General features: G+C 40.8%; 2 protein-coding genes across 2 annotated transcripts; both read left to right on the forward strand.

Annotated features, from left to right (window-relative positions):
• Positions 1-3,102: 3,102 nt before the first annotated feature.
• NECHADRAFT_89397 (uncharacterized protein) lies at positions 3,103-4,711 on the forward strand (the record flags this gene model as incomplete). Its single annotated transcript, XM_003039188.1, has 4 exons — positions 3,103-3,436; positions 3,491-3,592; positions 3,643-3,949; positions 4,009-4,711. 4 exons carry the CDS (start codon positions 3,103-3,105, stop codon positions 4,709-4,711), a joined length of 1,446 nt encoding a protein of 481 aa, XP_003039234.1.
• A 498-nt stretch (positions 4,712-5,209) lies between these two features.
• NECHADRAFT_56536 (uncharacterized protein) lies at positions 5,210-6,169 on the forward strand (the record flags this gene model as incomplete). The annotated part of the gene is made up of 2 exons (XM_003039189.1): positions 5,210-5,850; positions 5,890-6,169. 2 exons carry the CDS (start codon positions 5,210-5,212, stop codon positions 6,167-6,169), a joined length of 921 nt encoding a protein of 306 aa, XP_003039235.1.
• Positions 6,170-12,824: the final 6,655 nt, after the last annotated feature.

The raw sequence follows: 12,824 nt of genomic DNA on the forward strand, positions 1-12,824 counted from the left end.
ATGCCTAAATATACCCTTATAAGTCTATAGGACTAGGTTCTCGCGGTTAGTAATAATCGCGGCCTATATATAAAGATATTACATAGCTAAGAGATAAATAATAAGACAAAATATTTATAAGGGGAGATTACTAAGCTATTTATAGCTTATATATTTATAGTATTACCTTATTATTTATATACTAATATTATAAGTATAATCCCTTTCTTTCTTTTTAATTATCGCGATTAAGGTATTATAAAGGTATAAAAGGTCGCCTATGCCTATTAGTAAGAAGCTTTTTATATCCTTATAAGCTATCTCTATAGGGCTATTAGCTTATTAACCGAAGTTATAATACCGCTAGCTATTATTAAAACTACTATTAAGATTATTATTATTACTTATTTATATAGGCCGAGATATATATATCTTATATTTAATTAAATAAGTTTAATAAATTAATCTTATATTTTCTTTTATTATTAAGTCTAATATCGCTAATTAGCGCTAAACTTTTAAGTTTAAATTTTAATATTAATCTCTAAGATCTATAATATTAATTACTCCTATAACCTAATATTTCTCTTTTAGCTTTATAATTAATTTATAGCTATAATAATATCTCTTTAATATACTTTATTATATATATTATAAGATATAAATAATATTTTTAGTAAGAATTAATATTATAAATTATCTATTATATAGCTAACTTAGTATTATATTATTAAAAGCTTAAAAGAATAGCTTTTTAGGCTAATTAAATATTTTATTTTACTTAATTTTATATTAAAGTCTATTTAGCCTAAAGAGCTTTACCTTAATTTAATTAAATTAATTGTTATAATTATTATTATTTAAAAAGAGGCTAAATAGAAAAGAAATCTTATAATTAAAGATTATTAATATAATCTTTTAATTATTATTTTATAGCTATTTTTTCTATATAATACCTTAAAAAGCTTTATTAAAAGCCTTTTTTTTAAGCCTTATATAGAGCTAATCGCTTAGGCTAATAATTATCTAAGTAAAGAGAAACTTATTATAAATAAGTTTATTTTTATATATATTTATTGTATTACTTTAATCTATAGGTTAAACATCTTAATAAAAGAGTATTATAATATAATTAAGTAATTTATTTTTATTATAAATAATAATGATAATTATTAAATCTTTATTAGTAATATTAATAAAAATAATTCTAACTTTTAATTAATTAAAAATTATAAGGGTAATTAAAAGGTTAATATTAAAAAAGAGAATTATTATATAAAAGAATTAAAAGCTTTTTAGCTAATTAAGAGGTAATTTATTTATTATAAATAAGGTTATTTTTAATATATTATTAAAGCTATTAATAATAAGGTATAAAACTTTATTAATTTAAGTATATTAAGCCTCTTAGCCTTAAGTATAAAGCCTTTATTATTATAATTATTAAGACTTTTATAACAATATTTAATCCTTACTTTAAGTAATATAAATTTAATATATAATAATTACTTATATTATTATTAATCTTTTTACTTATAAGTATTATTATTTTTATTTTATTTTATTATAATTATATTATTTTATTTTATACTTATATAAGTATAAGTTTATATAATAATATAAGCTTTTTTATTATTATATTACCTTAGCTTACCTTAAGGCTTAAAAACCTTTTATAAAAAAAGATTATTACCTTTAGTAATAACTTATAATACCTCCTTTAAATCCCTTTTATAATATTATAAAAATAATTATTTATTATTATTTTTAAAATCTTAAGAGATTCTTATTATAAATCTATAATTTTAATATTATTTAAAATCTTTATAGCTAGTCTTATATTATTATAAAAAAAAAAAATATCCCTTTAAGCCTATAAGCTATAAGTAATATATAAATAACTCTATAAGTAATTCCTTTATAAAGTACCTTACTAGGATTATAAGAACTTTTATAAGTAAACTTATAAGTTATATTATATAGCTTTTAAAGATCTTTATAAGTAGGCTTATAAGTAAGCTTATAAGTAGTATTATAAGCCTTATAATTTTTTACAGAAATAAAACATATTAAATTATATAACTAAAAGGGAAGAATTTCTATATAACTTTTTTAAGGTCTTTTTAAAAAAAAATCTTATATATTTTTTTATAAGGTAAATATAATATAAAATAATAAGAGTAATTAATTAATTAATAATAATAAAAATATAATTCTTAAAAGAGCCTAAAAGTCTTTTAATTAAAGTATATAAAAGTAATAATAAATATAAAGCTTTATAGCCTTTACTTCCTTTTTTATATATAAGAAATTACTTAGTAGCCTAAAATAGCTTAGTATATTTTTCTCTTAACTTAATAAGTAGCCTTATTAATAGCTTTATAAGTAATTATATAACCCTTATAAAATTAAAATAAGTATAATACTTAAAGCCTTAACCTAAGTATAAGATATATATATATAAATATATATTAAAATAACTTTATAAGGGACTTAAGGTAATTAAGATATTCTTAGCCTATCTTAAAAAAAATCTTAAAGTAATATAATTGTATAAAAAAAAAGGTTTAAAAGGTAAATAAAGCTAAATAGTAGTAATAATAGTATTATTACCTTTATAAGTAATTTTATTAAAGATACTTATATTAATATAAGCTATATAGCTATAAGAGGGTTATAATAGCTTTATATTAGCTAAAAAGGTATTATTAGGTATAATTAGCTTACTTATAGGCTTTAAATATATATTTATTATAATTAGGAAGTAAAAATATAATATTTTTATAAATTTATATATAAATTTATTATATTAGCTTAATAAGTATATTTTTAACTTCTTTAAGTAAATAAGGAATAATATAAATAAAAATTCATCATAATATAAGTAATAAAACTCTTTAAATTTCCTTATTTATTATATATTTCTTTATAATGATTTTAATATTTTTATAATAATAAAAATCTTCTTAGTTATATAGCGGTCGAGGGGGGCTAGCGGTTATTATGGATATAATATTATATTAAATCGCCCGGGGCCATAGCCCCACATAAGCCAACGGGTCCTCCACCTTCTCTTCTTCTTACTTTTATCCCTCGTTCTAAGATTCATTATATACCGCCAGTATGTGCGACACTGAATATCAGTTCATTAACACCGGTTCTGTGAACCCTGTGTCTCGTCGATTAATACGGAGCCATGTCATGAGGGGCAAGAACGTGGGCAAGAAGCGACTTCCAAGGCGACAACAGCAAGTCGCTCCGATTTCCCGAAGCAAGATTACACAAACACAAAGCAATATTGCCTTTCCGCCGATCCACTACTCTCAATCATCCATGCACGAGTTAAATACCGGCGAGCTCTTCTCGCCAAGAGTACTCTTTAATATCGGCGATGAGCTTGGAAGAATTACATCTCCGTACCACGTATCTGACCAAGATAGGAAAGATATATCGTCATGTAAGTTGAGAAGCGTTGCTTTTGGTATGAGAAACATACATCTGACTAGGTCAGTTTTGCTCCGCTTCTCCGAAATGGTGTATCCGCCTCAGTTCTCCCTCGGGTCAAGAGCGTCGAAAGCTATATTTATTGAGTATCTTTTCGTCGATGACGCTTGTAGGTCGCAATGAAAATTCTTTTGCATGCATGCCCTGTTAACTTTGCAGACTTTCATAGTTTTCTCGCCATGTCAGCAGCTTGCTTCAATTGCATTACCAACGGAGAGAGCACTACAAGGGCAGAGATGCACCACCACTGCAGTGCCCTCCGACTTCTCAATGCAAAGCTAGCCGGTCAAGATGCGCTTTCGGAAATCTCTATTGCGAGCGTCATCTCAATGTGTCTGCACTCGTATTTGAGGCAAGACGTCAAAAAGATGATGGTGCATCTTAAGGGTTTAATCAAGATCATTGATCTTAGGGGTGGAATTGGCTCATTGGTAGCTTGCCCGGCGCTCATGGATAAGGTTAGAAGGTCAGTAGCATTCCTTTCAGGTGCAGTAGTAGAACAGAAAGTTGACCAAACGATACAAGAATCGATGTCGATGTCGCCATGCAGATTGGCATCCCATTGCAGTTGGAGTTTACTCCAATGTTTTCAGAGCCAACCATAGCTCCGTTGTTTCTGTCAGATTTTGACCTCCCAGGCCCCTTCAGGCGAACCCTTCAAGAAACCAACAAGCAGCTCTACTTTATAGCTCGAGATATTGCAAGACTGGCACACTTCATGTCCGCTACTGCTACGACCCCAGATCTGAGGCCGGGGTTTCTTCAAGAAACTGTCATGTCCCTGTTCTATCGACTGTTGGGTGTCGACACTGTCGCTGGACAGTATATGGTGGATCCTGTGGCTAGAGGAACGCATATCGTTCTGGCCTCTTTTATGACTTTGGCGTTGCTTCGTTTCGATCACCAGAGGCGAAAACAATACTGTTTTGTTTCTCGTCAGTGCGCCTCTCGACTCAATTGCTCTAGCTTCGTTGAAGCTATGGTTGATCATGTCGAGGCGCATTTTTGGATGCTGATGGCTTCTGGTAGCACAATCCTGGAGGACGATGATCACGGCTGGCTCATTCCACAATTAAAAGAGACAGTGGGCAAGTTGGGAATTTCGGTCTGGTCGCAGGCCATGACTATTTTGAAGAGATATCCGTGGATATCTGGGCTCCAGGACGAACCAGCTCATCCACTGTGGATGATGTGCTTAGAGCAGTCCGCCAGTTTGGGCCAACGGTAGATATTTGCTTCGGGCAACTTCAGATATAAAGTCGTATTGGACCCGGCTCTTATCGAGTTTGGCGAGCTTTGCCATGAATCTTTCCGGAGTGGAATTTATCCCATATGACAACCTCGCAGATGAATCACGGCCCCAAAGCCGCGTCAGCAATTTTTGCTGACAGAATGATCAACCAATGTGGAATTGGTTGCCATTTTGGGAAGCCAATTCCTGATTGGCCTGCCTCCCCAGTGACTTATCAACGCCCCCTTGAACTTACCAATCAAGAGTAGCTGTCCCTTGGCGAACGCCTCGATACGTTCTTGGCTTCATGAAAAGTGGGTTTCGCGGGCTTGAACATTGTCTCAGACGGAGACCATGCCCGAACAATCGTAAGCCAGGTCGCTACCAAGCAATGTCTTGCTGATCTATATAAGAGTGTCATCTGGGCTGCTTTCCTGTACATCATTGCCCTTCCCCTAACCTCTCCAGTTTATCTTTTACTTACTCACAATTGCCATGTCCTCGCAAAAGTCTTCTGAGCTTGCACCGTTGACCTTGTTCCGGTATCAGTACAGCTCTCTCCCCATTACCCTGCCCTCTGCCGAGTGCGCCGGCAAGGTCTTCATTATCACCGGAGCCAACAGTGGCCTTGGTTTCGAATGTGTCAAGCATCTCGTAACCCTTGGTTGCAAAAAGGTTGTCATGGCTGTCCGCTCTCGGCAAAGAGGCCTGGATGCTCTTGCACTAGTTGAGAGTGAAACAGGTGTCAAGGGCGTGGCAGAGATATGGGAACTCGATGTAGGCAACTTTGATTCCGTCAAGAGGTTTGCTACGAAGGTCGAGGAAGACTTGGAGAGAGTTGACGGGCTCATCAACAACGCTGCAGCGGCTGATGGATCGTGGAGCATCGTCGAAGGCATGGAAAGTAGCATCGCCGTCAACGTTGTCGGAACGCTACTCCTCACGGTGCTGATGATGCCCTACCTTCGAAAAGGTGTCAAACAATTTAACTGCACACCTAGAGTCAGCTTCCTCACAAGTGGCCTTGCATGGGGCCGCAAGAGTGATTGGGCCAAAATCGACAAGAATCACGGTATTCTTACCGATGTGAACAACTCTGCAAAATGGAGCATGGATGGCGTCAACAGGCAAGTCCGGTGACGTGAAACTTACTTTCTTTGTCCTAATGTCAACAGATACGCCCTGTCGAAGCTGCTACAAATCCTCGCAATTCGACGTTTTGTGGAGCTAGCTCCTGTCGAGGAAACAGGCGTCGTTGTCAACTTCGTTAACCCTGGTCTCTGTAATACCGGCCTTGTCCGTTATTATACGTTGTATACAAAGATGATTACCACGGTCTTGCGTCTGATAGTTGGCCGCAGTGCTGAGTGGGGTAGTCGATCGCTTTTGTTCGGTATGGCAGCCGGCAGAGAGAGCCACGGCAGATATCTCTCATATTGTGAAGATACAGAGTAAGCAGTCCAGCATAGCCGTTCTTAAGCAACTCATCTAATTGTATCATAGACGATGGGTTCCTGAATGGGTTTCCAACTCTGAAGGGGAAGAGTGGGCTGCTGCGATCTGGGACGAAGTTGCTCTTCAGCTAGAACAGTGTCAACCTGGTTGTGTCGATAAAGCGTTGCATTCTTAAGCTATCTCATATTACCAGCTTATATACAGGCGGAGATCGATGCGCGGTATAGTGTACTCAGAAATTCTATTGCTTCGCTCCCTTAAACGGAAATCTTTGTTGCTTGGAAAGTTATTTGTCTAAGAATATAGCCACTATCAGGTTTCGCCTAGGTGACATAGCCTTGCGTAGCATCGAAGGCGATGCGTCCTGGAGTCTTACGTCTTCGGTTTGGAACCGATTGATTCCATGAGAGGGGGAGGGGGGGCTCACAATCGTGAGTCGATTCGGCAAAACGCTGTTGTCTGAGAACAGTTCATCTTAATCAAGGAAAGCCCTTTGAAGAATTGCTGATCCATGGAGGGGTAGGTTATAGCCCGATGATCTCTGTTACAACAAAGAGACGCTGCCGGCAGGGATTGAACGGCTTGAATGGGAAACGAGACCACATATTATCCGGAGGGCCCCTCAGCCATGCTTCCACATTCGATGGGCAAATAAACCGCCGCCGCTCCATCAGCAACCTCAACGCAAAGAGTCGATACCCGTAAGAAGTGTGAGCTGGAGCTTTTTCAAATTTGTTTAGAAGCCAATCTATTTCATAAATAGGAAGTTGCCCTATCGTGTTTGCGTGTTATCTAGGCCTTACATCAACTACGGCATTGTTCAGCGTATTGTAGTAGGTCTCACCAGAATCATTACTTCCTACTGCCGTTTCTGAGTGCGAACATCGGCGTTTGGGGGACTGGGGGGCCTATCCGAGTGGACTCCGGTGATGGCAGCTCCGTCGTGTCGTCCACGGCCTCGACGGCTTCGTGCCCATAGTGGAGAAGCCTCCCGCATCCCACGACGGTGCCCTCATTCCAAAGCCCGCGGAAGTCAATCTTGTATTCCACAAAGGCGAAGATACATAGTCTAAACTAATCACGTCTGCACGATATATAACTGCGACTTCCTATCGACAGGCCTCAATTAGACCCCTATAATATTAAAAGATGTCGCCTAAAGCTCTTCTAAGACGAGGCATGCTCGCTGGGCGGCCATTCCGGCATGTACTGGGCATTCCGACCAACCGAGATGCCGATGAACTTTTAGCCCACACATGCCGTGTAAACATAACCTCTGCTGCCCAATATCAGTTAAGTATCGGGGTCTTCCTAAGTCGTCATCGGCAATGACAATGCGTCCGCAGCTCTTGAAAGACGGATCCTACCCAGTAGGCCTGCCGTTGGTCCTATATCTTCTCTGTACGGTTCTAGGAGTTTCAGCGCACCTTCGAGGCTACATCAGCACACACCTCAGAGCTCACGCATCTCAAGGCGTCACGAGATGACTGTATGCTATGCTCGCGCCGAAAACTGGTTGATTGGTTCTAACCATGCGCCATGTGCAGCAATTTGTTTCGGGGGAGTTGAATTCACTATTATTTCCGACGAATCTACGACGTTCATGCCAGATGCCTAAGCGCTAAATCTTACTGATGGGGGTATGTAGCTTCTGGTAGAACTCGGTTATTGATACGGGCTCGAGTCTGCCTGTCACAGTGACCATACGCATGACCCGGATTTATGGCTATACTTGGCTTATCGTTCTACCTGGGCTACAAAGACGCTAGTCCTGAGCAAAGGATCTGCTCTGGCGATGATCTTCTTTCTCGTCCTACACTTGGTTGCCACGGAGTATGTCGCTTCGGAGCCGTCCGAGGGTGAAGTCCTGGTCTTCAAACGCAAGTCTATCAAATATCGTCAGAAGGGTATGCCCAACGTCTTTGAATCGCAGCCGACCGCTTCAACTCAGCCGCTGGACAGCGGTAACAGTAGCTCTGGATCAATCGAATCTCGAAAATATGTCTTCCCCTGGACTAACGTATGTTATGAAGTTCAAGTCAGGGGTGAAACACGCCGTATCTTTGATCATGTCAACGGTTGGGCGAATCCTAGAACCCTGACTACTCTCATCGTACGTCTTTACGTTCTCTTTCATTCGCATTCCCCTTTGAACAGACTGGGAGCTACGGTGTTTCGCAGCATTGGGTTTTAATGTTACCGTGTGTCGCTTCGTGTTTCTTTTATTATGTGTCTAATAAGTACGTCATTAAATATGTAGAATAGATTAAGAGAGTTCTAAGCATAACTGAAAAGAATCGTTTTCCGGCTTAGGGTCAACTCTGCTAATGTCCCATTGCTATATAGAGTTATAGGAGCCGGGAAGACCATGCTTCTAGATGTCCTCGCCAGCCATATTATAATAGGCGTGATTTTAGGCTCGATTCTTATCGACGGGATGCCTCGAGATTAATCTTTTCAACGGAAAACTGGTTATATTACGCAACAAGACCTTTACCTACATACCTTCATGCTTAAAGAGGCCGAGACATTTAGCGCCTTACTACGTCAGCCGGATCAACACAGGACTTGGAAAAAGTTTACTGTGTGGATTCCATGGTTCGCTTTATAGCTGTGTAAGAATGCCCTAATCCTATTATCAGAGTTCCTAGCAAGGGATTAATTATCGAGGAATGCAAATGCTTGGTTATTGGCGTTGACTTGGTAACTAGACCATAACTTTTGGTCTCTCTTGACAAGCGGATTTCTAGCCTTAATAGCTAAATCCCTTCGTCTGTCTATGACCTATTAGAGAAGCCCACAAACTCTGGCCAAGCATTAGCAATCCTCTTTTAGCGACTTAATCGTTTGCTCCACCTAAACAAAGGCCCTAAAACCGTGTAGTTCGGAAATATTGATAGGAATTCACTGGTATTGGGCAACTCTTTCACCTGAAACGGCGGTCTCCAGTTGCCTCTGGGTGCCAACCTAACTGAGTACATGCTCGAGGTGATCGCGGCCTCTGTCGCACGGATAGATATCGACTGACCTGCAGTACTACATTATCCTCTCCCTGATCTGGCTGCGACGACACAAGCCGGCAGAGATCTGTCATGCGCTATTGGATAAGGCATCAAGCGGTAAGCAAGCCATGTATGCTCTTGGCTATAACCGGAGTGGACACACAGGAAGCTTTTCCTATTCAAAAGAGATTCAGCGATGGCCTTTTATTAACGGGCTTGAAGTCCGTATGAAGCAATAATATCATGTCCCATACCATGACCCATGCGTCATTCGCCTATTCATGACCCCGACCTCTGATAAAGCAAACAGCATCATGACAGTTAGCCTTAGGCAGTGGCGAATCCCCGTTCTCCATACTAGCTGCCAGCCACTTGTGAATCATTTATGAATCGAGGGCTCAAAGGGGTGGATAAGTTGATGCGACCTATTAAGAGTGGCAGGCTTGATGAAAATGAATCAACAACCGAACAAGGCTGCACAATTTATCTCTCACTTCTACAGTAACCCAGCCTTGCCCCTGAGGAGATGCTGTCACGAGACTAGACTTGTGCGTGAGAGCATGAATTTCGACATCTCTTCGGCATAACTGTGTAGTTTATCTCAAGAGTAGTCAGTCATATAAGCTTTCACATTGGGAATCCAACTGTCACTATAAAAATGCATGTTTTTCGAAATTGTGAGCCCGACCCTTCAAGCTTCATCTAGCTTCATCATCTGCTGCCAAGAATTCCAGCTAGTTTATCTCGTAAAAAAAGGGAAGCGAGATGGTGACTCATTGATCAGCAACAGCCCGTAGCATGGGACGGCGTTTCGGGCCTAGCAAAAAGTAACGAGATGACCCATCGCATCGATGAAGGACACATCACGTCTAACAACTCCAGACAGATCACATAGAAACGGCACGGCCGTAATCATGAAACACGTGGAGTATCTGATGGCTACCCAACCATGAGCCGGAGTAAATAATACAAACGACAAGGCTGAACCCGTCTTCCCTCGCCGGTCCCGTGTTGCCAATGGAGTGAATGACGCAAGCAGAATGCGAGCCAGGGACATAAAAGAGTACAGGAGCCTAGTTCAAGCCGGAGTGCTGCTCCAGCACCTTCCTAGACATACGGTGACGATTTGGCAGTGATCGTATTTATAAGAGATGAGCTGCGCTTATCTGTTGTAGGTTTCTGGAGACGCCTTTCACCCGTATGGTTGGGGGACAGCAGACGCCAAGGTAAACTTAAAAGGGGTGGCAGACGGAAGCAACCCCAGGGCAAAGGTACAAGGTGAAAATGGGGCCGATGCGATTGAATTTATGCAAGACGTCTGTTGATACATGCGAGATCACTCTAACTACTCTCTTACTACGTGTGTCCCGAGTACAAAGGTGTTAAAGCCGAACTTCAACGTCTGTTTTCGCATGGTTCCTTAGGTGAAATAATGTCTAGCCCTTCTCTAAACCACTTTCTCTATACTGAGTTCGCGGCTCCTTTCCAACTTCAACGTAAGAAATTTATCTGACGTGTTTTCCAGCAGTACCAGTTACATATACTCGAAGGATTTCCTCTACTGGCGCTGTGAGTGCAAGCTTTTGGGCCTTCTATTATCGAGTTAGTCTCAGAGCTAACTCGGTCCTAGGCCATCTTCAGTTGCCTCTCTTTCCTCGATGCGGATACCAACCTGATAGCCACGGCACCACCAGTGTTAGTAGCCGGCGAGCCCTGTCAACATAGGTGATGAACTTAGGAACATACCCGCGCTAATATAGGGCAGTTATTGTACGGTAGTAGCTATAGACATATTCGACAACAATCGAGAGAACTGATACAATGACACCTGTCTCCATAGAATAGTCCAGGCCACATAGTCCCGAGTGCTTTCCAGTCAGCACAACCGGCGACGCTTTGGGGTCAGCGTAACCAGTGTCCATGAGCTCGAGTGGCAAGACAAAGTCCCATGAGAAGACATAGATTCAGGAAGTTATAAATGAAGAGCGTAGACTTGAGCGTTATCGGCTAGCTCACAAGTTGAACCGAGGTGGTACAAGGGAAAGACATGTCGACGTTGAAGACCATGAAACTGACACCCAAGTAAGCGAGGAAGAGAGTTATAGTGCCCTGAAAGCCTTAGAAACTTGTTCGGCCTGCTGAACATCTTAACTCGCGCCTTGGCTAAGCCCTGAGCCAAACCTGATAAAGAAGCCGGAGCTGGTCGAGCCTCCGATAGCAATCATTGCAAGATGAAAGGCTTTTATCTTGCGACCTAGCTCCACGAAGCCGCGGCTATAATGCCGTCTCTGGAACGACTGAGTGGTCAGACCGTTGCGGGCCGGAAAGTTGTCCTGCCCAAAGGGAAGCCGAACTACCAAGTCGTCTATCAACAAATCACTTAAGTTGCATGGGTGTTTGAACTCCTGTTTGAGCATCTCCCCTGCAGTCGTCGCAGCATCCACTTCTTATCCTTCCGATGATGATCATTGGTAGTGCCTCTTGTCCGAGCATTGAGCACACAATGTCCAGCTGTCGGCCGCACCTTGGCTGCTCAAATTCACACCCGCCAGCCAATCTTCGGATAAGATTATCTTATCTCGATATTACTTTCGCAGCAAGATACCGGTCTAGAGTACTACTAATGGTAGTTACGCATATCTGTAGCCGTCTCTCTTTGACCGTCTAGTCCAAGTTCCTTAAGAAGGGCGTTCTGGTGTAGTGAACTATTCAGTGGCCTAAGGTGAGACTATGCTATTTGAAAGACGAGTAGAATATTAGCTGATTCTTTTGCTATTGTTGATTACGGTCTCTCAGGCTCGTCAAGTAAGACAATAAGGAGTAGACAGGCTATGGTGGGCTTTTCTTCATATAGCCAAGCCCTTAAAGGAGACAGATTAATGTCGAAGGAAGAAGAGATACGTAACATAGGGTAGTTGAAGCCCGGCTCCTGATGGGTTAACTATGCCAGAGCACCGTTTCCCACAGCCATAGCTGCAGAGTCAAAACGGCAATTTCTTAACTACTCTCGCCCCTAATTTTGCTATGGCCTATGTGTTTTATTAATATATGGCCTCTAAATGACCAGGTGTCTCTTGCAAAGCCCGCCCCTAATACCTCGCGTCCCAGGCTCAAGACTGCATACGCCTTGCGTCACCGGAAACTTCACCATAGCGTCCTTCAAGTTTACTCTCAATAAAGCATAACGCCTATTACAGGCCGCATTCCAACAGCCTCCCGCCTCGTGGTTTCGCGTGCGCGGCCTGACCACCATTTGGAAGCGTCTCAACTCAACTGTAACAAACCCATCAGCTGTATACACGAAATTCATAACACAAAGGCCCCCGGCATGTCCTTTCTAGCCAGCAGGCCGATGGCCCAGCAACCCGGCTGCTACACTGTACAAGATCTCACGTGACCTTGTCTGTTTGCTCCCAGCTTTGCAGCAAACAGTCTATGTTTACCTCGACCGACCCCCTTTTCTTTTCTTTCTTCTTCATCTTGATTCATCAGAGTTGTAATTCTCAATGTCTCCTCTCTGATCAACATAATATCACCTGGCTTTTCTCTGGGGCCCATCCCGAAGCTAAACCGTTCACCCCAACCCCAACCCACCATCACATCACGTAAACCATCCGCTCGCAGCCTTTCCATCAATCCGACCAGTTGAACAG

This window comes from Fusarium vanettenii, assembly GCF_000151355.1.
Source record: "Fusarium vanettenii 77-13-4 unplaced genomic scaffold NECHAsca_141_unmapped, whole genome shotgun sequence".
Lineage (NCBI taxonomy): Eukaryota > Fungi > Ascomycota > Sordariomycetes > Hypocreales > Nectriaceae > Fusarium > Fusarium vanettenii.